Genomic DNA, 26,889 nt, shown 5'->3' on the forward strand with positions numbered 1-26,889 from the left:
TTGCCATCAACATGGCTCTCCCACATTCTTCCTCATTGATGATGATGCTTCATACACCATTATGGCTAGAATAGCTCTTTTGGACTTCCTTCCCTTCACAGAGTCCATCATTAACTTGTACACTTAATTGATGCACACAAACAACAAACTTGAACAGCATCAGTCAAAAAAAACAAGGAAAAAAACATAGAATTGCCTTATCTAGATTGTATCTAGGTCTTTCTACACTCCCTTATCTAGGCCTTTCACCCTTGATATCTCTGTATACTTGTGTGGAACTCTCTAGATTGTGTCTAGGTCATTTTTGATAATCTAGATGTCTAAATAGCCTGCTTAGCTGTGTATTGTGTGTCATAATCCATAAAGTACGCAAACCAACTTCAATAACTGATTTATTTATTTAATTTGGACAAGTAGATTTCTCTAACTGGATCCAAAGTCCAGACACAGAACTTTTTTCTTTGAGGAAAAGGTAAAATATTTCATTAAGACTCCACTTGGAAGGAGTACAAATAAGAATATGTAGAGTACAAATAGATAGAAAATAATACAAAATACAAGGTTTTGTATTCTACATATTTGGATTTGTACTCCTTCCAAACTGAGCCTAACAGATCAAAAAGAGAACAAAGCCCTGGTGAATAGAGCACTGTGCAGGGAACATCAGTCTTTCTGTACAATATCTGTTCTGCGTGCATAGATACAAAAAGAGTTCTGTACTAAAAAAAGGAGCTATAAGACAAGTTCTTGAAAAACTTGTGAGCTTTCAACTCACGAATACAATCTACCCCATAAAACTTTCAGAATGTTATCTTCTGTATTGTGTTTATTTCCAAACAGCCTCCTGTTACTTTCTGCCTATATTGTCCATAACACACCAGAGGTTACTAGACCCCAAAGAATGTGTCCTTTTTTGGATAAGCACCTCAGTTGCCTTCACCACAATAGCGCCTCCAAAGTCTCTGGGAAACAGAACTGGATGTCAAAGAAACCCATTAGGGTTCTTGCCAACTTGCAATGTATGAAAAAAATGATTTTGTTCTTCTGAAGCCTCTTCACAAATTACACATCTGCCAGCAAGGTTGTCTGCTGTTATGCAGTTCCCCAAAGTTGCTGTCCATAGCAAAAAAAAAAAATGCAACCTTGGGATGAGCAATAGTTTTCCATATTCTAGCTTCTGGGGATACTGCCAACTAGATAAAGGCGTACCACAAAACTACAATGAGAACTAAATAAAAAGTGCTCATATAGAGATGTTATCCAAACTTTTCCTTCATGCACGAAGCATTCAACATGCCCTTTTGCCACAGCTTCATAACGTCTGGGTGTACTTCTCATAGGATAGCCATGTAATGTCTTTTATATGGTGAGATGTCCAGTATAATTGGCTTTAAAAATACTAGCATTGTAGTACTCACAAAATTTTCTGCTATTCTGCCCTTCTGAATTTTGAAATGTTCATCCCCTTAAAAATAGTGATCACTGAATTTGTATTCTAAGCAAGTATCAACATATAAGTAGCCTTTACAAAGAAAAGGCTAAAACTTGCATCGTCATAATTTTTCCAAAATGATACTAATCCAGTCATTGCTTCACAAATTTGAAATTCTTCACAGCCCTGAAATGCTATTATTACCCGGTGACAGCATTGAGTTGCAGTCATTATATCAGGATAGGAAAATAGACACAACAATGACAAGGAGAGAAAGCAATGTGGTCACCTCCAATCTAATCCATCTTGCTCTCTCTCTGATATTTAGATGGTTCTTCCATCTGCACTTTCCTTTGGTAAAGTATTCTTTGACCGAGCTTGGGATCTTACATAACTCAACCGAATTCTTCCTTTCAGGGATAAGATGTTGCATCTAGCTTCAGTGTGAGCTCCTTCATTCTCTGCATCTTGTTGTCGCCGCAAATGATCAAGAACTATAAACAATATAAAGACCACTGTGAATTCCATATCCTAATAGTCAAGGACACTTGATCATCTGCTTCCATATTGAGCCTAATAAGTTTAAGGAGTGAAAGGACTTGCAAAGAACACGTAAATCTGGGAAAAGAGCAATGTGGAAAAAGAAGTTAAATATGACCTTTATTGGAAGGGGTTGCTCCTTCAACTCGATCCCCACTTAACATTTCCATTTCATCTGCACTTTGTAGCAGTTGGGTCTTTCTTAGCCGAGCTTGACATTTCATCCAATTCAAACGCATTTTTCCTCGCACTGGGGCAGACGAATTTTCAGCTCCAACATTGGCTTCCAAGCAGGTTGTACTTGTACCTTGATTTTGATCCTTTCCCAAGTGGTCTACAAGCAATGCCAGACAGATTTCACTTTATATTTTACTCTGCATCTTCTATGTAAATCAAAAGCCAAGAGGTATCTCTTGGAATAAATGTATTAGTTTTAATGGATGAAGGCTTTCTGTTTACGGGGAAACACAAAGTTTAGTTGGAGCCAAACCTTCTGAACGTTCACCGACCGTGGAATAGGCTCGAGCATCTGCACTACCACCACTCTTGGAATCTTTCCCTCCTTCAGTTAACTCTCCTAGACGCCACTGAATCGAATCCTGCCAATGCTCCTCAGCTGGCATTTGCATTCTGTGCTCGTTCCCAACCTCCCGTTTCTCCTCTCGCTGTTCTTCCAACATCCGCTTCCTCCGCAGCCTCTGTGCACTCCGACGCCGTTCTCTTAACCGTTCTTTCTCTTCCTCCGTCATCCGCAATAGCCGTTTTCTTTCCCAAAGGCGCTTCATTGCCCTCCGCTCTTCCGTGATCACTCGCTGCCGTCGCGTCCTGCTTTTTTTGCTCAGTTTTTCCTCCGCCATTGAAAATGTCTAAATATAAGTTTTCAATTGAAGGACCAGTTGTTCACTCAAAACGCAGTCTTCACAGCGTCTTACAGAATTTCTCGCTTTCTCCAGTAATCAACCTAATGGCACTTCTTGATTCTCCTACTTCACAAGCAACGGAGCTTCTTTATAGGTCAAACTGAACACAGGGAAAAAAAAGTAACTACAAAACTCGAACAGACTGAATACATTTACGATCAAAATGGAGAGGAGACTCATCAACGTACATGCAAGTTTCGATCTTTTAATCCATTTTTGAAAAACCAGATTATCAAGAGAGAGGCGCCCTGTGTGAGGAGCAGATCCGGCCTCTCAAGAGAGAGAGAGAGCATAGAATATGACATCGAGCTCCGGTCCACCGGTCCGGCGGTCGAGACAGTACTTGAATCGAAATAAAAAGGGAGCGTACTATTTCACTGTGTAGGGATTTATATAACTTTTTTACCCTTCTCCAAGACTTCTGTACATGCAGTACAGCTAGTCTATAGAGTATTACGTTGACGTAAATAGCATTTGACAAAGGGGTAAATAGTGAATAGGATACTAGGTGGACATGCCGACGATTAGCGAGCGGATGAAGGCGTATTTGTGGATTTAAAGCTCTGAGAAAACGAGCCGTTTTATAAAGGCTGAAGTGACTGAATGACTTATTGATTTGACTGTGACTAATATAATTTTATTTACCAAAGACGAAGCAATAAGTCATTCAGTTAAGTCAATTCAGCTACTGTCAAACGGCCCCGCTCCCGCTCAGAACCGTAAAAAGGTTCGTTTGTTTCCCTCTCGATGAAGGAATGTATAAATAGAAAAATGGCATTTTCTGACCATGGAGATGGAGCTATTCAAACTCGACCTATAAAATGATCCAAAGCTCTCTCAATAAATCCGCCTTCCTTCTGCTCTCTCTCTCTCTCTCTGTGCGTGTGTGTGTATGGACTGTGCGCGCGCCCGCGCAGGATGAGAGAACGGAGAACTAAATGTACTTGTAAATTAACGTTTGTTACTGTAATTTGTATACTTCTGAGCTCTAACCCGATAAATGCAAAAGGGTTTGAGCCTCTTATTCATCACCCTCGTTTTCGGAGGAGTAGAAACCATGTCAGTTTCAAAAAGGTTATTTCAGTGAAGGAGTATGGAGCTAAAGGGGATGGTTTGGTTGACGATACTAGGGTAGGCCTGGTTTGGTTTCAGTGTTGTTTTTTTTTTTAGTTTTTCTTAATGAGTGGTTTCAGTGCTTAAGTTTCCTTATAGAATATTGTCTGAAGAGTTGTTAATCTCTATTCTTTCTTTAAATAAGTTCTTTCCTTCTCAGTTTTAACTTCATGATCACATGGAAAATTTGGGGAAAATGAGGATGTTATATATCAGAACATTTTAAAATGCAAGGTGGATGAAGAAACCATCCATGGGGAATCTCCTACTTACCCATAAAAATTTTCAGCAGATGAACAAAAGGTTTTATATTCATTTTCTCTTTTGGCCAGATTGAGACGAGGAAACATCATATCCACTAGTAGACGTTGATGCTAATTCAGTCAGTAATTCATTTTATTATTCAGTTGTTATTTATTGAATTTCCATCTTGGGTTTGGAGGAAAACATCTTATTTCCATCCTATTATTCAGTTGTCATTTATTGAATTCTCATATTGGGTTTGGAGGCAAACATCTTATTTCCATTCTGTTACTCACTGTCATCCTCATTTGAAAATCTTATTCAAAGACTTTCATGGGAAACCGGATAGATTCTTTGCCTATCAATTACTCCAGTTCCCATACTGGGATACAATGCTTTTTTTGGGGTATCTGATGAATTTCATGTTTTCAGGCTTTCAAGGATGCCTGGAAGGTAGCTTGTTCCTTATCATCACGACCAAGAATTGAAGTCCCAGCTGGAAGAAATTATCTGGTTGGGCCAATCGATTTGGGTGGGCCTTGTCGATCAAGGGTGACATTGAGAGTAAGTTTCAAATCGCCATGATACCCCTTTAATACATACTGTTTGGTTAATTAATGAATTTTCACCCTTTTACAAGTTTAATCATGTTCTGAATTTATCTGCAAACCAAGTTACCTGCTATTCGCTTGTTTATATTGGAGTTTCCATTTTGGCAGGTGTTTGGTAATATAACTGCTCCCAAAGATCCTGCTTCCTGGAATGGTTTCAATCGAAGAAAATGGCTCTACTTCCATGGCTTGAATCGTTTCACTGTAGAAGGAGGAGGGACAATTAATGGGATGGGAGAGGAATGGTGGGCCAGGTCTTGCAAGATCAATACAACCAATGTAATGTTCTCTTCCTTTGGATTTCATATCTGATTTGTTTTCTTTCCTGTATTTGATGACTGAACTGGAATTCAATTTATTTTGCAGCCATGTAGACATGCTCCAACGGTTAGTGTTTTACATTAATTCATTCTTTTTGTCAGCACTGTTAGTTTTATAGTTTTGGTCATTTTATCTGTTTCCTCTTTGTGGCACAAAGTTTATAGTTTCCTCTAATGGTTGTATCCAGAATTTAAGATGTATATAGTTATACTGCAGGCAGTTACTTTCCACAGATGCAAAAATCTGAAAGTCCAGAGCATCAGGATAGTGAATAGTCAACAAATGCACATGGCATTCACTAAATGTAATCGGGTCATCGCATCCAATCTTGAATTGATTTCGCCTGGTGAAAGCCCTAACACTGATGGAATTCATATAAGTGCTTCCACTCGTGTTGAGATCGAAGATAGCATGATCAAAACAGGTTTATTGTTCTCTCTTAACGAGTTAGTTTTTTTTCCCAAATTTCAGCTAGATCTGGTTAAAGGTTTCAGTTCATATTTAGTTGCTAGAGGTTATGTGATGGAACACACACAATTAACACAAAGAACAAGATAGATTAAGTTTGGCTTTCATCACATTCTTATTAGGGGGGAAATTTCAGTCCTGAAAATTTGCCACTTGTCAAGAATAGCCCTTTCTTTTTGGGTATTTTAATATTAAAAGTTAGAAATTTGAATGACTAATATCAGTTGGAAAAAATACCATTGCAAGTAGAATACAGGCTGATCTGGCTATGTGGGCTGACTATTGAAAACATGGTCTCCTGCCTGGTAAATGGCTCAGATTGGCCACACCATTGATTTGGAGGGCTTATCCTCTACAAGCAAAGTGCCAAAAATAGCATCTCTTTTCTTCTCACTTCTTCTAAACTATCTAACCCATTTATAGATCACGTGCACCAGTCTTTTGAATACACTCAGTCTCAGCACTCATGCTGTAATCAGAGTTCTCTTTGACTTATTATAGGAGATGATTGTGTCTCCATTGTCAGCAACTCTTCCATGATTCAAGTCAGAAATATTTCCTGTGGACCTGGCCATGGTATAAGGTAACATATTTTCAACTTCAATTACTGCTAATCTCATGGTATCTCTAACACAGACTAATTCTATTCTATATCCAATAGTATAGGAAGCTTGGGAAAATCAAATTCATCAGCTATTGTGAGCAATGTGTTGGTTGATGGAGCCTTTCTGTCAAATACCGCAAATGGGTTGAGGATCAAAACATGGCAGGTAATCTTCAAGACTAACTTTTACACCAATTAATTTTGTAAAAATAAAAATGAGGCATTGCTAATACTTCTTCCATGTTTTCTCCATGTCTATCAGGGAGGTCATGGTTTTGCCCGACAGATCCTTTTCCAGAATGTTGTGATGGAAAATGTTTCACACCCAATTATTATAGATCAGTATTATTGTGATTCATTTCTACCATGTTCAAATCAGGTAACATCCGATAACTATTAGTTTCTATAGAAAAACTAAGACATTCATGTGATGTTCTCACCAACATTTTTTCATTTTTGTGTCCAATGCTCTGAAACATATTCCTGAAATGCTGTCAGACTGAAATGAACTCCTTTTTATCAGTTTTAGATTCGCAGTTGCTGTTTATCAAACAAACAATTCATTCCAATAAGAAATTATGAAAAAAGTTGTCTTAAAAAATGAAGTCTAGTAAACTAATTTCATCATCCAAAATGCAGAGTATGGCAGTTCAGGTATCTAATGTGTCTTATGTGGGAGTTAAAGGAACCTGTGCAACAGAGGAAGCAGTAAGATTTGCTTGCAGTGACAACTTCCCATGTAAAGGAATATATTTAGAAGATGTACAACTCGTTTCACACTTAGGGGAGCCTACAAGAACCTTTTGCTGGGAATCTTGGGGCACCAGTCATGGTACAGTATATCCCCCTCATTGTTTCTTATCTAATGTCAACTCCATTGAGCAGAAGGTTCATTCAACCACTACCAGTAATCAAATTTTAAGATAAACCATTGATCAATGTTATTTGTACAAGTTTCTTACTTCCATCAACACAGCGAACAAAATAATCTGTGACAAGTGGTTGCTGGTGAATGTCAAAATAATAATGGTAGCTTACTGGTCTATATGTTTTCTTGTAATTTATTATTTATTTGCTTTTGATAAGCTAATGAAATGAGCTTATACGTTTTCTAAAATTCACCCAGTCGGGTTAAAATTAAGTACTGCACTGTCAAGGTTTTAGTTCGATACTTAGAGATCTTTCGCCATTTTATTTTTATGGTATTGGTATTCAAGATTTCAATATTAGAATTGGTCCTTTTACAATTAAAGCAAGAGATACTGTCATATTTGTGTGATACCAATTAAGAACGAACATGCATCGAGCTACTAAGTACTACTTGTCAAGGATTGATAAAGTCACAGAGATTTGGCTATTAATGAGTTTTGTAATTTATAGTCCCACATGGCTCATTAAGAAGTTCTGCAATTACTAAAATCCTCCATTGACAAGAAAAGTTGTGAGGATGTCTCTTGAATCACAATTGGTTATTGGTAACACGTCCATGTGTACATGACCACGCAAAACACAGCGTTTCTGACCACTCTGAAGGTGATAACCAAAATGCCAAAAGTTTGCATTACAGCAAACCGTGATTACCTTTCAACAGCATTTAAGCAACTATTTAGGTTGTGTTTGATATTATTGATGTTTCTACATCAAATGTTTTGATATTATTGTGTTTGGTACTGTTGTTTTTACTTATATGTTTCTACATCAAATGCTAGAATACATGTTTAAATTGTGCCTTTTTCAACTATAAACAACCTTGACAGTAACAGTTGTGTGCCAATATATATTGATCAACCTAACTAAAAACAACAGTACCAAACACAACCTTAGTCTAAATCAACCAACGGAAATTCTATTTGCAGGAATTATGAGCCTTTGGTAGTCTGCTAATGAACACCAAGCTTGGGGGCACCGTGTAATGTTAGAGAATAAAAACCTATTCTTCGACTAGAAAAAAAAAAGCCCTATTCAGGGACCTCAGATACTTGAAATTCAATTAATTATAACAGCTGATGAGGATGAAACACTAAACCACTTGGTCAAATGGCATCTAATACATTTCAAAGAATCATTTAACCTAAAAGCTTAAGTTGTCAGGTGTAAGATTCAAAGTATTGTTACATACTGGCCAATACATATTGTTTTGGGACCCTTCCGATATGCCCCTACAGTGGGTGTATTGGGGGTCTGAACGGTTCAGGGGATGGAGGGGTCCTAGACCGGCTCCCCTGAATCAGTTTTGAAAAAAAAAAAAGTAAAAAAATAAATATCGAAATGGGCGTATCGAGCGTATCAATATTTTGAACCTTGGTCAGGTGAGGTCCTTGAAAAATTTTAATTCTCTAACATTTGGGTTAGAATCAATCCAAATCAAAACCAATTTGAACGGATTGAGCAGTTCAATAAGACATTGAATTGGACCAATCTAGACTTAATGGTCCAAAATATTTAATGGATTGGAATGAATCTGGTTCACCTGTAATGAATTTGAATGGGTTGAGCAGTTCAATAAGACATTGAATTGGACCAATCTAGACTTAATGGTCCAAAATATTTAATGGATTGGAATGAATCCGATTCACCTGTAATGAATTTTTATTGGACTGGGTTGGGTTGAACCAATATCAGATCCATTGGCAGAAGATAAGAATAGGGGACCAGGTATAAGTTGGACGGAATCTGAATTAAAACCAGTTTGAACAGATTGGACGGTCCAATAAGACATCGAATTGAACCAGTCCAATCCAAAATATTTATCAGATCGGTTTGGATCTGATCCATCTGTAATGGATTCATTGGACCGTATAAGGTTGGACCAATATCCGGTCCATTGGTAGCTCTACTAACAAGTAGGAATTTTCTATAATTAGGAATGTTCCAGGAAGTGGGAACCGTCTAGTCAACGTGCATGGGTTGGATGGTCACACTCATGCTGTAAGACAGGAGCCTGCAGAGAAGCTTCAAATTTGTGAAATCTGATCAACACTGCCAATATCAGATCAAATATAACCAAATGATGTTGTTAATCCGCTCTGGGCCTCATTCTCTGTGTTTGGTTTGAGGGAAAAAGTAGGGAAAGGTAGGGAAATTTATACAAGTTTTATGAAGGTTTCATTACCTTTTCCTACTTTTTCCTTCAAACCAAATACAGCCTTAATTCTTGCTCATTCTGGGCAAGAATGAGCAAGAATGAATAACACAATGTTTGGTTACAAAATTCTTGCTATGGGATTCATTCTTTTTAGAATGAAAAATCAGCCCATAGCACAAAATTGAGGTAGTTTGCAGCATAAAAAATAATCATGCTCCGTCTTGCTCATTTTCATTCTTTGAAAAAACTTTGCCTACAAAGCTGCTGCCATAGATGTTTAATAGCGGACTACCATGAAAGTACTTTTACAAAAGCACTTTATAGACGTATTTTTACATGAAAAACACTTCTTATAAAAGTACTTTTACACAAAAACACTTTAATAAAGGCACTTTTACAAAAACACTTTTATAAAAGTACTTTTACATGAGAGCACTTTTACGAAAACATTTTTTACAAAAGTACTTTTACACAAAAACACTTTAATAAAAGTACTTTTACGAAAGCAATTTTATAAAAGTACTTTTACACGAAATCACTTTTATAAATGTACTTTTATGAAAGCATTTTTGTAAAAGCACTTTATGGAAGTACTTTTATAAAATACTTTTACGGAAGTTTTATAAAATCACTTTTTCGAAAGAATTTTATGAAAGTGTTTTTATGAAAACACTTTTACGAAAACACTTTTATAAAAACAACAAAAGCACTTTTATAAAAAAGTACTTTTACAAAAGCGCTTTTACGAAAGCACTTTTACATAAAACACTTGTTAGTTTGAAAAGAATTCATTTTTAGGAAAAAAAGCATTTGGTGCATAGTAATATTTTGTCATTTTGCATATTTTTATCCATTCTTGTCCATTTTAGAATTTCATCTTGGGTAAGAATGAGAATTGAACCAAACATGGCCTTGATTTACACGTAACTACCAATTAGAAGCTCTACTTTCCCAAAAAAATCTTCTTAAAATCTCTCTCTCTCTCTCCCCTACACATTCCAATAACCTAAATAATCTAATATCCTAAAATTTCTCGTGAACAACCTCCCCCACTATCCCCAACTTTATCCTAAGTTATCTCTAATTTAGTAGAGTTTCTCTCCTAAATTATCTCTAATTCTTATTTATCTTCCCCCCCACTTTTTATCTACATCTATCTAAAGAAAGTTTGAATTAAAAAATTTAACAATTATTTAAATATTCTAACAAAATTATATAATAACTTTAAAATATTTATTAAAAAGACAAAAATAATTATAATCGATTTAATAATATTCATATTATTAATAATTATATATTTTTACAAAACTCATCACGGAATTTTGTACAAACAAAATAAACTATGACTTCCTAGATTATTCAATCTAAATGTTATTCAAATAATAAAAATCTAACATTAAAAATGAAATATTGTTTAAATATTTCAATAACTAAATATCTTAAATAAAAAAATATTAAAATTAATAGTTTAAATCTATTAATAATATATTTTAAATAATTACTAAATAACTTTCATTTATAATAAATAGATTAAGATTTTAAATATTTAGTTAAATAACTAAATATATTAAATAACAAAATATTTAACATAGCTAGATTTTAAATAGTTAAAATAACAAAATTATATATTAATAGTACTATAATTTTATGGATTATTAAATTCAACAAGCAATTAATATTTTAAAATTTAAATAATGATATTATTTCAATAAATAGATAATATTGTAAATAACTAATTTCATTTATACCAATTAATAATTTTAGAAAATAACTTTCAAAAAAATTATTGTTTATTAATAATAATTTTAAGAACTTAATCTTTATTTATTATATATTTATCTATACTAAAATTAATATTTATTGTGTTTTAATAATTATTTATTGTTTTTGTGATAAATATATTTTCAATAACTATTGATGTTACACGATCTGGTGCTCCCTACTAGCGGGTAGCTTGGACATCAAACTGTGTAGGTCACCTAGTTGAGCTACAAAAGAAGAGATCAGAGTGTTTGGGTTTCTTTATCCGAGGTGGGCACTCCGATGCTCAAGTTAGTGAACATCGTGTTTGATTGCAAGAAAGCGAGAGAGAATGCGAGAGAGCTAGAGTGTTGTAAGAGCTAAATCGCACGTACCTTTTTTGAGGAAGGGGATGCCTTTATATAGGCTAATAGCCATGAGCACCACGAACCGTGTCTAAGATCTCTAGCCCATCTAGTTCAGAGGTGGTTTCATGCCCGGAGATCCATGTAAGTGGGTAGTGCTTATCTAGTCATGCTCGAAATGAGCGGGGTGGTAGTTAGCTCCGTTGACATGGCATCATGATCCTAGGGAAGTCAAAGGTGGAAACTCGCTTGAGGTGGTCTCCTGTCGCGTCACATAGGCCGCTAGCTAAAATCTTTACTAGGTTGGCGAAGGTAGGTCACCTCTTTATAGTTTGTCCTGCTGAGGTGGGGCCGAGGAGTCCGTGATGGATGTGAGGTGTTTGTCGTGCTCCCGAAGTCTGCTTACATGGCATTGAGTTGTTGTCTGGCAGTTTTGTGGAGCCACGTGTCACAATGTCACTGGAGGGACAAATTACCCCTCATCAATTATGTATAAATCTATTTTTGTTTTGTTACTTAATAAAAAATTTTCAATAATTAATAGAATTTAAACTACTGTTATTTTGCTTTTTAAATTTAACTAGTAATTAAGCACATGCGTTGCACGTGAGAAAATTTTCTTCATATTAATTACTTGAATTTTAGATATATCATAGTTAAGATAGAAATTGAAAATTAAAAAAAGTAACAATATGTTAAAAATAAACTTAAATATTTATTATTCAATTATGACATCATGTGTTTTTTTGAAAAATTGGATCATTGACCCACCATCTAGATAAGAAATAGCATTGCTTTTGGATTAGTTTTAAATTAGGAAAAATTATAGTCCGGCTGCACATTTAAAATTTAGTTACAAGTTGGTCCATAAACCAACAAAACTCTAACAAATGGCTCTACATTTCAAGTTACAAAAACCCTCGCCATGTCATCGGAGGGTTATGTGGCTATTGCCAACATGGGACTCTTAGTCCATATTGGACACAATAAAAAGCTTATACTGAAATTGCCCTTTAATGTTGGGTGATTGGAAAATAAAAAAAGGGTTTTTAATTTCTCTCTCTCTCTCTCAATCTCCCTCACACTCTTTCATTCACAATCATCTTTATCTGCTCAACGACTATGTGATCTGAAAATAAATAAAAATGGTTTTTGGTTTCTGTATTTATGTTCTCTATATCAATTTCTCTCATTCTCTCTCTCTGTCTATCGTTCTCCCCCAATCTCTCTTATTCTCTTTCTCGGTCGATCTCTCCTTCTCCCTTAATTTCTATCATTCTCCCTCAGTTTCTCTCCCTCTCCCTCTCTCATTTTTTTATTTTCTTATTTTCTTACACACTTATATAGTATTAATCAGATCGTATAAAAGAACATGAGATCAACTTGGTATGGTTCAAAAATTATTACACCAAATTGATAAAATTCACAAGAAACTCTTGGCTATGAAATTTACACCAATTGAAGAACAATAGAAATTGCGGGATAAGGAGATTTTGACTGAGATGGAGAGTGAGGGAGAAGAATGAGAAAGATTAAGGGAGAACAATAGAGAGAGGTTTTGATTTGACTATAGACCAAAACAGAGAGAGTGGGAGAGATAGAGGGAGTGGGAGATCGAGAGATGATTATGAGAGTGAGAGAGAAGGGAGGGAGATTGAGATACAGAGGGAGTGAGAGAGAAACTGAAAACCTATTTTCGATGTGGGTTTTGTGTTGTGTCCAACATAGAATAAGAGTCCCATGTCGGCAACAGCCACATAAGCCTCTGATGACATGGCGGGGATTTTTATAATTTGAAATGTAGAGCTGGTTTTTAGAGTTCGGTTGGTTTCTGGACCAACCTACAACCTAATTTTAAATGTACAACCGACTTTAACTATAATTTTCCCTTTAAATTATATTTCTTTTACATTATATAAAATATTTTTTACTTATCACACTTAATTTTTGTTTGTCTATGGTATCATTTTACTCAAACCACTAACCCACCATCTAAAAATAAAAATTGTTTGATTTCTAGGTTGACATTAAATTTTGTATTACATTTCTATCATTGATAAAATTATTTCTTATATAAAACTTATTTTTGTTCAATATAATGAATGTACAATATTAGAAATGTACCCAATACTTTATTTTATATAAATATATAACATTAGATATGTGCCCAAAATTTTCTCTTATTTTTTTATTTTTGTGATTCTTTGTATTTTCTATTATTAAAAATTTTATTATTTGACTATGACATCATTTAATTTTTAGGTAGATTTTGAAATTGGCTTTCCATTTTCATCATTAATAAAAATACTTCTTACATTTTATAGTTATTTATTTTAATTTTTTATTATTTAATTATGGAATTATTTATTAATCCATTTGACCCCAAATGATCAAATTGCTTGCCCACCACCGGGAGGGAAGAAAATGGTTTTGTTTTCAAATTACTTTTCAAAATATTTGTTTTTTATATTATTAAAATTAATATTGTGGATTTAATTACAAGAATTTAATGATGAGAACAATATATTTTAAATATAGGATTTAATGAGAGAGAATAGGAAAATATTTTTATTTCCAATTGGTTTTAAATTTTACATTCCATTTTTATCATTAATAAAAACATTTCTTGTTTAACATACTTATTATTGTTTAATATGTATGTTAAAAATGTTCCCAAATTTTTTTAATTTTTAATTTTTAATTTTATTATTTAATCTTGGCAACATGGATTATCCCATTTGACCCAAAATGATTTAATTTCTTACCACCAATTAGATGAAAACACTATTTTTGCTAGGTAGATTTTAAAGGTATAAGCTTTTATATTATTGAAATTATTAATTTATTAAGTATGAATTTAATTAACAGAACTTAATGATGAGAAGAAATAAAAATGACTTAAATATATGATTCAATGAACATGAATAAAAGTTAATAACTTAAATATTGGATTTAATGAGAGGATTGAATGCATTGAATATCTTTAAATTACCCCTTCTCAACTCATTTAATATCAAGAAGCAATTACCCTATTTGCCCTCATTTTTTTATCATTAAATTTAAATATAAAGGAGTAAATATTGTCCTTAGAAAATTCTTGAAATATTCTTGAGGCCATTCGTACTTTTTAAAGAAGTATAGATTTGTTGTGTATTTTCGCTATAAATTTTTAATAATTATTGGAGATTAAACTATTGTTCATAGGTTGGTTTGGTTCAGTTGTAGGTTGTTTGGGAACCAAATCAACCTAGTCTGGTTGGGGGTTGGTCACTCAGGTTATATCAGTTTGGGCCAATTTTTGGTTTGGTTAGTCAGTTCAAAAGATTTAAACTTAAAAAATTATATATATATATATATATATATATATATATATATATATATATATATATATATATATATATTGTTCGATTTTAGTCAATTTACAAATGGCCAAAGCAAAATTGATCCAATCTAGTTGGGTTGGAAAATTGTTGAACCAAAGTCGACTGGAAATACTAGAAATCGGGTTGGTTAGTTTTATTAGTTTGATTCGGAATGGCAACGAAGTGGGGTGAGGATGAGGAGCATCTCCCCATCCCCATCCTCAAAAATCCCTATCCTCGCTAACGGGGACAAAGTTATCCCCATCCCCGTCTCCATGGGGATTCCCACTCCCTGTGATTCTTTATAATGTCAACCATTATGTTTTTGTTTTTTATTTTATTTAAAAATAAATATAAAATAATTAAAATTCACAGTCCTATGAAGAAAAGATTTAAACATATTCAACCATATTTTTAAAAATATTAACATATAGGCGTATGTGTACATATATACATATATAAACGTATGTGTACGTATATACATATTAGTGGGGATCCCATAGGGCGGGGATTGGGGTCCACACGGGGCAAAGAGTGCTCTCCTTGTCCCCACATCGTTCCCGCTAACAAGGATGAAAATTTCCCCATCCCTGCCCCATTCGGGATAGATCCCCATGGGGATCAGGGAAATGGGAAAATTGCCATCCCTAAATTTGATAAACAACCGTATCTAAAATTAATTGTTATTTTTGTGTTGTAAAAAAATATCAAAAGTAGTATATAAAATATAAAGGATTATTAATTATTATATAAAACAATTGTATACTCTTACGTGTTTGTATTGTTTATCAAAAGTAGTATATAAAATATAAAGGATTATTAATTATTATATAAAACAATTGTATACTCTTACGTGTTTCTATTATTTATCTTTAACTTAACAAATCCTATGCATTGCACGGGTCCTGGTAGTAGTAATATAAAATGGGTTTTGTACTGTATATATTAGTATTTATACTCTTTTTCCCAACTGAGCCTAAAGTAGAGGTGTGAATTGGGTGGTGGTGAGTTAGCATGACATAGCCCATGGGTGGCTTGCACAAAGCACGGAACATGCCGTGCCGGCTTGCAGGTCGAGTCGAGTCATGCTTCCCTCCTCTAGGATACTTCAAGGTGTTGGCCCAGCATGGCTTATGGCCTGAGCTCATGTGGCCCCTTGCCATGCCACAGGCTTGGGCTGAGTAGGCTATAGGCTATGTCGAGGGCATGGGCCGTGCCAAGTTGGGCTACGGTCCGGGCCTTAGGCTTGGGTTGAACCAGGCCAGTCTATTTTTTTTGACATTTTGATTTTTTTTCCTTTTATTGCTAAGTAAAATACTTAAATTTGGGAACAAATTAAAACAATTAAAAATTTAATAAAAAGATGAAAAAAATGCTTAACAAAATGCAAAATAGACAACAAATTGGAAAAAAAATAGGAATTTTAGTTCATTTGAATTTGAACAATACAGTGGTAAATGGATGAATGAAATATTGAAAATGGGAAATAATATAAAAATAATATAATAAAATTATAAATTGACAATAAAAAAATTGCATTACTGAAAAAATAACAAATAGTTTAAATAAAATTAAAAAACAACATTTATAATAATTTTAAGAATGCTATACAGTTATTGAGTATACAAAAAATATTGACTTCATCATTTTTCTTTAAGTTCCACCTACATCTCCTTAACCTTGATCATCATCATTTGCTTCTAGTGAAACATTAGGTGAAGTGTCATGCCCTCTTTTATCTTAAAATTTATCCTCAGTATCTAGCCAATCTTTCAAGCATATGCATATCTCTAGACTTTCATCATTCATGCAATTTTTCTTGTCATCCAACACCCTTGTACCTTGCATGCACTAAAACAAGACTCTGATGGAATTGTAGACACAGGTGGGGTTGGTAGATCACGTGCCATGGAGGCAAGAATTGTATAGTTTTTTCCATGTTCACTCCACTAAACTAAAATATCAAAATTATTTATTTCCTATGAGTTGAAGGAATCACCTAAATTAAAAAAAATTGCTTATAAATAAAAATTAAGTTCAATAAATGAACTTGATTAAGTGGTAGTAGATTTCTACCTCTTACTTATTAGAGACCAACAAATTTCTTTTCCACTACAGGAATTAATTGTTTCAAAAGTGGAAGTTGCAGTTTTCCTATGCCCTATCATTTGAGATTCATATAAATTATACATTTCAAATAATAAACTATAATTTTTTTTATTTCCAATTTCAATATTCATATTTTCACAATATGATTAAGTAATACATCTAAACTATCTTTCCTAATCCTAGAATCTAATATTGTAGCTAAGCAATAAAGAGGCGATATTGTTCTCTGAATATTTTTTAAATTTATTTCCCATTATTTCAGCAATACTTTTGAATTGTCAATGTTTTCTATATTTTGCAAAACATTCACCAATTATAAATAAAAGATTAACTAAAGTACAACTAGTTGGGTAATAAACACCTAAAAATTCATTAGTTGTATCATAAAAATTTTGTAAAAAATCTTTTATACAAATTGCCATTTCCCTGTCTTTTTCAAATATAATATCATGTGGCATTTTTGCATTATAAAAATCAGTAAAAATTTGTTTGTATGAAATACAACTTTCTAACATAAAATAGGTAGAATTCCATCCATGTTGAACATCTAATTCAAATTTTTTATATTTTTAAACCATAATTTTGACATAAATATTTAAATTCTTGTTTTTTTTTGTTCTAGAACTTCTAATATACAAAATACAATTTATAATTTTAAAAATATGAGGATAAATAATATTTAAAGCATGCTGAACATATAAATTTAAGATGCGACATGCACATCTAATATGAAATAATTTACCATTTAAATATGGTTTTAATTGAGATTTTAAAATATTTACTGTAGAATCATTATTACTAGCATTATCAAAACTAATAGAAAAAAAGTTTATTTTCAATTCCATAATTATGTAAAGTATTTAAAATACTTGCAACAATTGTTAGGCTAGTATGTGGTCATTCAAGCCTAGTAAAACTTAAAATGTATTTTTGTAAAAGCGAATTTTCATCAATAAAATGACCAATAACACAAATATAACTTATATTATATTTAGAGGTCCAAATATTAGAAGTAATTGCAACTCTAGAATTAAGATTTGATAAAATAGAAATTTAATTTTGTTTATATGATTAAAAAAATTAAAGCATATAATCTAGAAGTATTTCTAGAAACTTTTTGAAATTGTGAATTTATAGAATATTATAAAAATCTTTCAAGTTTAGTATCTTTAGCTAATAAAAATAGTTGTTCAACATGTATAATATATTTTGCTAACTCTTGCCTCATTTTTTCTTGAGAATATTTAAAAGTACCAAAAACCCTATGCCCAATTTGAATTTGAGATGTTTCCTTCCATTCATTTTCTTCTTGTTTCTTATGGGAGAGCAAATGTTTGCTCAAGTGGCTAATACCAACCTTGCAATTATAACTAAAGTCACTCCTACATTTTTGGCAAATGACTCTTTTTCCCTTTCCATCAACCTCTTCTATTCTAAATATTTTCAAAATTGGGTTAGTCAACTTGGTGTCCTTTTTCTTTTACCTAGTAGTAGTACTAGGGGTGGGAACTAGCATCCATATCGATGTTGACACTATCATATTGCGACTGAACATCACCGACATTGAACATGTTGGGGAATTGGTTTTGAGAGGAAGAACCAACCATTTTTTTAAATTTCTAAAGAAATAAAAATGAATTTAATTGCACTTTCCTGGATTGTCGATTTAAAATATCAACTTGATTTTAACAGTTGAAGCCTCCAAGCCTCCCAAATTGCTAACTTGAGATACTTGGGAAAGCGTTCTTCTTGTTGAAACTTGAATAAAGTTGAGAATTGGAAAGTATATATATATATATATATATATATAGAGAGAGAGAGAGAGAGAGAGAGAGAGAGAGAGAGAGAGAGAGAGAGTATGGGAATTGGTCTGGTGGAAATGGTGGAGGATAGGGGTATTTATAGAAATAGAAAATAATTCAATTGCCCAAAATACTTTAAAAACTAGTTGGTTTTTAGTTGTTAGGATGGGTATTTTGGTAATTATAAAACCATTTATCACTTTGCCCAAATGCCCTCCAACTATCTGCTATATAGCTATTGGAGGGCATTGTTGTCATTTTTCCCTCTAAAGCCAAAATGCATAAATATAGCCATTTATAGCTATTGGGGGTATTTTTGTAAAACCTCATAAAAAAAGCAGAAACTAGTTGTTAGGGGTCACAGTGGCTAGTTTCCTTGGTCGGCACAACCTGCTTGGTCATGTCATGCTGTGCTGGCTCATGGACCTGGAACCCCAAGTCTAGCACAGCCCATCCCATTGTGCCATGTTATGCTAAACTGGCCTAATTTTGTGCTGGACTACGGGCAGCATAACCCGATTTACAACTTTAGCCTAAACAATCATTGAAGCTCTTTGTTTTGTTCATCATAAATAAAATCGTTATATCCTTAATAGACCTCTTCAACTATGCAGGCGGAAAGCATCACTTACCCATTTTCAATAATTTGGATTAGATGAACGCCTCCTAGTGGGGGCCTATCTCTCACGCAGTTGATACAATAGGCGAATTTGCTTGTTAATGCAGACATCTATACATAATATAAGGATGCATGTATATATTTTTCTTTTATTTCTATTGATATATAAAGTGAAGACTTCCAAATTCGACCAATCTTCCCAAATCTGACCAAGCCCAGCCCAAATTGTATTGGGTACATGGGTTTTATCATGCTGCTGGACTTGGGTTGCAAATTTGGACTTTGACCTTCGGTTGTAGTAAGTTTGGAAATAATAAGGTTTGCTCCAACATATTCAAAGTGGCATTCCTAGGATGTAATTAAATTTGATTTGTTAATATTGGGATTCTTATTGAATTTTATCCATCAACCTCGGATCAGATTTTAAATTGAATTCAGATATAAGATAAGACCATTAATAAAAGGCCGTTATCTAGGATCTTGGGAGGGGTGGATAACGCTTGACAGCCCAACATTAATTTAATCATTACACCCCAACCCCAACCCCAAGTAATGGCCGCGGCCCCTAGATACAAATTACACCAAAAGTATTAATAGAATGAACACTAGTAATATGCAAACATTCTAACCAAATAATAGTGGATCAAATTTGAATCGTCTTAGTCAAATTGATCCCATTTGCATCCCAACAGCAGGGATGGAATAACTTAGCTTTGTGCAGAGTGCAGTCAAGTGCTCTAAAGCCCCTTTTGAACTTTTGAATTGCACCGCTGTCCTTTCTTGAATGCGGCGAGACGAGTACCTTCGATTCCCAGGCTGCAAAGAGATAAAATGGGACAAACCCAACCCACCATTCAACTGGTATTGTGAAGCAAATCTGTGGACAGAATTGCTTCGACCCCAAGAAATGAAATACGCGTCACGTCTCCTTCTCTCCGGAGGAGTCAACAATCCAGAAGCTCCGAACCTTGCAACTCAGCATTTAATTTCTACGTAATGTCAGCCCCATATATATACCATTACCTTCAACAGAAGACCACATAACATGGGGCTATGGTGGACTTGAATCGAATATTAGGCACAGATACCTCAAACTATACAACTTTTCCTTGAGCTAAAGCTTGACTTGATGTCTCCAAATTCGGCCATGGCCACCTGTCAGAATCTTTTGACTCGTAATGTTTGAGTCTACGTACCTTTATACAATTGTCCTTTTATATCTTCTCTATCTGCTGTCAATGCTTCTGTATATATATTTATAAAGGGATATATAGAGCCAAGGAGGGATTCAGACTTCAGAGCCAGATCAATCTTAATTAAATATTGTTAGAAAAGATCAGAGAAGATTAAACTAAATGATGAAGAAGAGCGCTGCTGGGTTTCCTCAGAAACCAAAAATGGTGGAGATAGAGGACACTGCCTCGCCACCCAGGTCTTATAATAGAGATGGGAGGTCCAATGTGAGAGACATCAAATCTGTGAGGATCAACCACTGCAACTCAGAAGACATAGACGAGTGTGCTGAGGCATTTATCAAGAGGTTCAGGGAGCATCTTCAGATTCAACGTCTCGACTCCATCGAGAATTATTAATTAGCTCGAGAGCTCTTCTCCCAGTTTCTATGGCCTCCTCCATCTTCTATTATTCGTATATGGCTTTTTAGTTTATGTTTTTGTTCATTCATTTGCTTCATTTTTTTTGTTTTGTCGATTTGTTTGCTGTAATGTTCTTGATAGTTGATGAATAAATAACTGGAAATTTGCAAAAGATGTAATTAATTTTGAATTGTATTTATCAATTAATCGTCATTGCCCAATTAGTACTGTAATATTGAGAGCCCACTACACGGTAAAGAAGAGTAGACAGTTGAGCCACCAAAGGTCGGAGGAAATGATAAGGACTGATTAGGGTTTGATGAAACTTGAAAGTCAGGCAGGAGGGGCTGCGTGCGTTATATATATCCTCCACTGATGGATCAAACCTATTGTAGTTCTTGTGGCAGTGGAGGAAGAGGAAGGGAGAGAAAATGAGTCGGATCTTGGATCTCCCTAGATCTGAGAATGATAATTAATGTGGCCAATTCTAGATTGCTAGATGCAGTTAGCCTGGTCTATGATGGTTTGCAAGTCTATATTGATCCTATATATAGCAGCGATTCAAAAAGAGATGATGATGGCATGTGATACTAATCCATTTATATACCTCAAAGGACTGCCTAAAATTATTGGAATATAATAAAACTAAATGGGTCTGTTACAAATCCACAACTATTTGAGAATAACCAATTAAACCCGGACCTATCGTCTGTCGAGTCCGGATCTGGTGTAGGCACATTATTCGACGAGAGGTGGAGTAAGCATAGCCCTACAAGTTTTGCCTCCTCCTAGCTCATCCATGCAGATGCAGTGACGACTTAAGCTGAGCATACGCAACGCACTGATCGAGTGTTTACTTTAATTACTGTGCTCACTGAGTGTGCCTATCAGATCCATGCTGCCATCTGACCCTTTTATTATCTAATGGGACACACTGAATGCAAGTGCAGAGGAAAAATGTCAGCAGATCCGGACCGGCTATTGATTGATCATTTAACATGGCTTTTCAACTCAAAATTACCTCATTAACAAGGATTAAGAGCTCAAGCTTCCTGCCAAGCCCCAAACTAATTTTTCATCACTTAGAAGATTTTTCTTGCAATTATTTAGCCAAATTAATTAACAAGGATTAAGAGCTCCACTCTCCATGTTAGTGGGCTCTTTTCTTGAATTACCACTAATTAGAATTTGACACATGTCTAGTGGGCTCTGTTCTTGAACTACCACTAATCAAAATTTGACATGTGTCCATTTTGTTTAAATTTTTGGAATGATAAGTGTCTGAATGTAAATGAGCCACATGTCTGACTATAGGAAACTTTGCCCTGAAATCATTACTTTAATATTATATATATATATAAAGGTTTTTAGTTTTATTATATTTTATGCCTAAAATAACAAATTTGATAGATACTATATAAGATAGTTTTAATTAAAAACTTGATTTATTAACATATAATTAATTTACTATTTTACTGTCACTTTTAATAAAATCATATTATCAAAAATCAAATTTTTAGTTATTATTTATGTAAATAATTATCAGTATAATTAGGTCTATTGGGTTAGACCTGATTATCAATCAGGATGGTTTCTCAGCATATGATTTTGTACCAATTAGTAATCAATCGGTTCAGGAATGAAACACCCGACCAAGACTCGAACCATTGACATCCCTAGAATGAGAAACTTGAAGAAAAAGAATAGAAAATAAAGTTCACTTAAATGATATTCATATTACTAAAATTTAGAACACTCCAACAGTAGAGAAATTATTACATAACTTTCTACATGCCTTAATCAGTTTGAAACATTATAATGCCTCTAACAGGGGTGGCATTTTCATTATCATCATCATCATCACCTAAGCCTTGTCCCAACTCAATGGGCCCAGCTATTTCATCATTAATTCCTTTTAAGTGCCATATCCATTATCAAAGTTATGAGCGCTTAAATATATATGCTTTATATATATGAAATATTTGCAGCACGATCCATATGGTATTGTGCAATCCATTGGCTGATGATTTTAAGCTCACTGCGCCGTTGCACGATTAACCAGTCTGGGTCATTTGGTAATGCAGCATAGATATCCAAGCAGTGGGATCCTACACTAGCAAACGTTTTGTTAGTAATGAGCTTGATTAATAAGCAAAATTTTACAAAGGTTCCATCTATTTATCTGTAGAAGGGCAAACAAAGCTTTGATTTCCCCACCCCTTTTACATGAAAATTAATTAACACAGACTAAGTTGCATAATTATGGAGATATGTTGCTTTTCTGTCTTCCTTCGGGCTGCAGCTTGGGCGGGCTCAATCTGAGCCCAACCCGATGTTTTTTATGTATTGGGCCTAAATTTTCTGGCTGCAAGCTGGGTCTGGGTTAGAATACTCGGGCCTGGACTGAACTTGGGTTGAGGCCTCGTATAGTTTGAGTCTGTTTGAACTTTGAACGAATACATATATGCATGCGTTTTATTTATATAAAGATGCTTTTACAAATGTTTATGTACATTTAAATGAAATTTATATATATTTTCAATCAATTCTATTCTTAAATTGGATCATAAAGCTCAATAAAAGATGATTATATAAAAATGTATTCATAAATTCTTTCAAACCTGACAGAGCCCAACACAATTCAACTTTGGGTTAATCTCTCGTTGGCTTTGGGTTGATAAAGTAAGGCTTGATCTTAGGTTGGGCCAGGTCTGAGTCTGAGGTTTGGATTTTTGGGGTTGGGCCTAGGTTGATCTTCAAGTCAACCCAACCTATCTGATTTGTGCCCTACACTCCTCTCTCTCTCTCTCTCTCTTCCAAATGTGTGCATTTACAAAACATTATATGGAGAGAGTTTGGCCATTCTATGGGTCCAATAGATAAAAGATCTTGTAACCAATGGAAGTTTGTTCAGATGTCTATCTAAAATTGGGATCTGCTCCTCACATAGCGCGCCTCACACCCACATCCAATTCTGTATTGGGAATATCTCCCTATGAATAATAAATGCAAATACAAGAGATTTTCCGATGTACAGCCAGGACATGCTGTGAGGCGCGGTCTGTGAGGAAGAGATCCGAACTCATCTATCTATAAGACTATAACCATACAGTCCATTGGTTTTCTCGCATGTATCACAAGATATAAGAAAGCGGGGAAAGTTATGATCATCATCACTCTTTAACCCCAGAAATATTTGAATTAAACACATACCTTTAGCCGTAGGAAGAGCTACAAGGCTGTCTGATAAGCTTTCCAACACGCTGATAAGATGACAAAGACTCGATTAATATCAATGTGTACAAATAAGATAAGCAATATATAAGTTCCTGGTTTAACTTATTACCCTCCAGCGCTAAATGGGTCTCTAAGTCCATTTGAGAATATTATGTTGCTACCAAACCTCCCAAGAACCAACTTAACATCCTGTTGCTTTCACATTAACAAGGTACAAATTATGAGAAAAATAGATGAGAGAGAGAGAGAGAGAGAGAGAGAGAGAGAGACTTGTCCACCAAATTGACTTGTGATCCAGAAAGGTTCAGGCATAAGTCTGAGATCATATAAGCCTTTGCAAGTTTCCTTGTAGCTGGTTAGATTGAAAGGTTCGGCCTGGAACATAGTATCAGTGCCACTGATTCCGGTGGGGATCAAAATCTCAGTACAAATCTGATGTAATAGAGGTATTAGAACACTTAAACATTGCCACGTCTTTGGAAAAATCCAATGTATGAGCTATATGCCCTTTCGATGATGATTAAGCTTAATTTAGAATAAAACAAATTATAAAGACAGGATGAAAATTAAATATCACTAGTTAATTACCTGCCAGTTCCAAGCCCACTGATGCATCTCATCACAGTATTCATGTGGGCCTGGGTACTTACTAAAGAAAGCAAACATAGCTGCGATGACCTTATCAAGAACATCCGTTCCGTTGGTTGCTCTATCGATGGCAGTGCAAATCAAGTTAACAGCTTGATTTATTTGAGGTGCATCATATTGGGCTGCTGCAGCATATACCAGTTTCAAGGCATCCTTGAGCCAGGAAGAGTTCTCTAATGGGCTAAGAAGAAAGAAACCAACAAATTAAAGAAACGATCAGTCTTGGAATTCAAACTAAAGTATTCAAATGAAAGGATATATATATGTGCATGGTGATAGAGAAACTAGGCTTGCTTGATTACGTGCAAGTATTGAATCTTCTGCTTAGTACTGAAAGACCATCTTCTTGGGAAGCAATCTTATCAATTTCAGACCATGACTGTTGTATGGTGTTGTAGCAGCTCTCACTGGCTTCCTGCATTTATTATCCACAAAACCAACAATTAATTTTGAGATCTTGTTAAGGAGATGAGTATGGGAAATGTAGATTGGTGGAATTCAATTTACTTACTCTGAAATCCTTGGAAACAATGGAGAAATATCCATCTTGTAGTTGTGGCTTGAGGCCATCTAAGTACAGAATTGGAGCAGAAGATGCTAGTGCTCCAAGGGCTATATAAGGGTATCTCAGGCGAAACAAAGTAGCAAGCACTGAAAATTGGAGGAGGCATTAATTAAGGAAATGGTTTAATCAAGAGTCTGCACTGCTGCTAGTGCTAATTGATCAGTTCAGCATTATTATGAGTTGTTTAAGCAGCTACCTCCACCATAAGATCCTCCAATAACAATCACAGGAGTACTATTGTTTGCAGATAAGTTTTTCTTTATATCTAGAATCACCTCAGCATAATCCTCTAGAGTTTGAGACAAATTCAAATAGTCAAGAGTTCTGTCATTTTGATACGCTTCCTCACTCGACCCAAATGGAGTTGATTGTCCATAGAACCGGTGCTACAAAGAATTAGCACTCTCTCTGGTAAGATTATTCCCATACCACAATTGTTATAAGAGCTGTAAGTTAATTACTGTTAACTAGCTAGAGCAAAAGTAACAATATCAGTTTTTTTAGCAGTGGCCTTTGAGAGTTGGGAATTCATAGTAAGACTAAGAAGAGAAGTAAGTGAAGAAAAAAAGAAGGAAATAAAACCCTAAATTTCTCAAGAATATTTTCATTCAAACTGGTTAGTTGTAACCTCTATTAATTCTCTCTTCATTTATGATATTACCTCTATATACACCAAAAGAGCATTGAACTGAGGAGCATTATCCGTCATGAAGCCAATCCTGCGGATTTGATCATCCAAAGGTGCGTTGGCTCCAAGGTAAACGAAGATTGGAGCACTGGAATTTGCACCACCCCAGAACTTAGAATTGATCACATATTTCTGTTGGAAGGTAGCTTGACTTTCAGCCCTGTAGTTGAAGTGGTCAAGCTTCTGTGTATAGAAATACGTGTTGAAGTCTCTTGAGGGAAAAGAAAATGGGGTGAGTCTGCGATGACTCTGCTTGGTTATTCCAAGAACACTGAGACTCGGCATGGAAGGTGTTGCAGAAACACATGTTATGAAGAGGAGAAGAAGTAAGCAAATGACCGAACATGTAAGAGAGTTAAGGGCCATTTCTTCACATAACAGCCTCAAATCCTCAACCCGGAATATATATAACATTAGTTCCAGGTGGTAGACGCCACCATGCAATCATGTCCACTAATACTTCATCTGTTTAATTAAAGCTTGGAAGACCCAATTAAAACACCAGGAAGCTTCACTTGAAATCATCAGTTGATTCTTTTGGGTGTGTTTTGACTTCTGAGAACACATCCGTGCCCAATGGGCCGACATAAATCATAAATGTGCCAGTGATAAGTGATTCGTACACCTGGGCCCACGATGGCCTGGATTTTGCAATCGGGATCTGCTCCAAGCAAGACGTGTACAACACAAGCTACAAAAATGTAGTCCGTGTGGAATGGGCTACATTTTTTAATATCATTTGTAGCAGATTTTCTCCCAAGAAATATTTCTTTACCAAACAGTCTCTAAGGGTTGTTTGGCACCACTAGCCTATAGCCTATA

At 34.7% G+C, this 26,889-nt stretch overlaps 3 protein-coding genes across 6 annotated transcripts; 1 reads left to right on the top strand and 2 right to left on the bottom strand.

Annotated features, from left to right (window-relative positions):
* Positions 1–650: 650 nt before the first annotated feature.
* LOC104595357 (uncharacterized) lies at positions 651–3,371 on the bottom strand. Of its 3 annotated transcripts, none has more exons than XM_088898701.1 (4): positions 2,463–3,371; positions 2,091–2,306; positions 1,722–1,926; positions 651–1,113 (listed from the first exon to the last, which is right to left on the bottom strand). In XM_088898701.1, the coding sequence occupies exons 1-3, from the start codon at positions 2,827–2,829 to the stop codon at positions 1,757–1,759; spliced, it is 753 nt and encodes a 250-aa protein (XP_088754827.1). In that variant the 5' UTR covers positions 2,830–3,371; the 3' UTR covers positions 651–1,113; positions 1,722–1,756. The 3 variants fall into 3 exon arrangements, with proteins under 3 accessions (XP_088754827.1, XP_010254363.1, XP_010254362.1); XM_010256061.2 differs by having other exon boundaries at positions 651–1,926; positions 2,463–2,958; positions 3,081–3,368; XM_010256060.2 differs by having other exon boundaries at positions 651–1,926; positions 2,463–2,992; positions 3,081–3,368.
* Positions 3,372–3,709: 338 nt separating this feature from the next.
* On the top strand, positions 3,710–7,415 carry LOC104595358 (putative polygalacturonase At1g80170). The gene is made up of 9 exons (XM_010256063.2): positions 3,710–4,023; positions 4,681–4,812; positions 4,968–5,138; positions 5,226–5,246; positions 5,397–5,604; positions 6,150–6,231; positions 6,310–6,418; positions 6,515–6,631; positions 6,892–7,415. The coding sequence occupies exons 1-9, from the start codon at positions 3,811–3,813 to the stop codon at positions 7,177–7,179; spliced, it is 1,341 nt and encodes a 446-aa protein (XP_010254365.1). The 5' UTR covers positions 3,710–3,810; the 3' UTR covers positions 7,180–7,415.
* Positions 7,416–22,635: 15,220 nt separating this feature from the next.
* On the bottom strand, positions 22,636–26,463 carry LOC104595359 (uncharacterized). 2 transcript variants are annotated; one of them, XM_010256065.2, is made up of 9 exons: positions 26,041–26,462; positions 25,576–25,765; positions 25,326–25,465; positions 25,117–25,229; positions 24,755–24,995; positions 24,437–24,598; positions 24,276–24,355; positions 24,143–24,192; positions 22,636–23,037 (listed from the first exon to the last, which is right to left on the bottom strand). In XM_010256065.2, the coding sequence occupies exons 1-9, from the start codon at positions 26,431–26,433 to the stop codon at positions 22,895–22,897; spliced, it is 1,512 nt and encodes a 503-aa protein (XP_010254367.2). In that variant the 5' UTR covers positions 26,434–26,462; the 3' UTR covers positions 22,636–22,894. The 2 variants fall into 2 exon arrangements, with proteins under 2 accessions (XP_010254367.2, XP_010254366.2); XM_010256064.2 differs by having other exon boundaries at positions 22,748–23,037; positions 24,276–24,361; positions 26,041–26,463.
* Positions 26,464–26,889: the final 426 nt, after the last annotated feature.

This window comes from Nelumbo nucifera, chromosome 2, assembly GCF_055504915.1.
Source record: "Nelumbo nucifera cultivar China Antique chromosome 2, China Antique-T2T, whole genome shotgun sequence".
Lineage (NCBI taxonomy): Eukaryota > Viridiplantae > Streptophyta > Magnoliopsida > Proteales > Nelumbonaceae > Nelumbo > Nelumbo nucifera.

What these genes read in the sequence shown, in the direction of transcription:
- LOC104595357 (XM_088898701.1), bottom strand. Translation starts at nt 2,829, where the DNA reads ATGGCGGAGGAAAAACTGAGCAAAAAAAGCAGGACGCGACGGCAGCGA. An exon ending in GGTCGGTGAACGTTCAGAAG is followed by an intron (nt 2,307 to 2,462) that starts GTTTGGCTCCAA and finishes CATTGCTTGTAG; the next exon opens with ACCACTTGGGAAAGGATCAA. An exon ending in AGCAACCCCTTCCAATAAAG is followed by an intron (nt 1,927 to 2,090) that starts GTCATATTTAAC and finishes TATTGTTTATAG; the next exon opens with TTCTTGATCATTTGCGGCGA.
- LOC104595358 (XM_010256063.2), top strand. Translation starts at nt 3,811, where the DNA reads ATGAGAGAACGGAGAACTAAATGTACTTGTAAATTAACGTTTGTTACT. An exon ending in GATCAAGGGTGACATTGAGA is followed by an intron (nt 4,813 to 4,967) that starts GTAAGTTTCAAA and finishes CCATTTTGGCAG; the next exon opens with GTGTTTGGTAATATAACTGC. An exon ending in AGATAGCATGATCAAAACAG is followed by an intron (nt 5,605 to 6,149) that starts GTTTATTGTTCT and finishes GACTTATTATAG; the next exon opens with GAGATGATTGTGTCTCCATT.
- LOC104595359 (XM_010256064.2), bottom strand. Translation starts at nt 26,433, where the DNA reads ATGGCCCTTAACTCTCTTACATGTTCGGTCATTTGCTTACTTCTTCTC. An exon ending in AGAAGATTCAATACTTGCAC is followed by an intron (nt 24,996 to 25,116) that starts GTAATCAAGCAA and finishes CTTTCTTCTTAG; the next exon opens with CCCATTAGAGAACTCTTCCT. An exon ending in AGTGGGCTTGGAACTGGCAG is followed by an intron (nt 24,599 to 24,754) that starts GTAATTAACTAG and finishes CTATTACATCAG; the next exon opens with ATTTGTACTGAGATTTTGAT.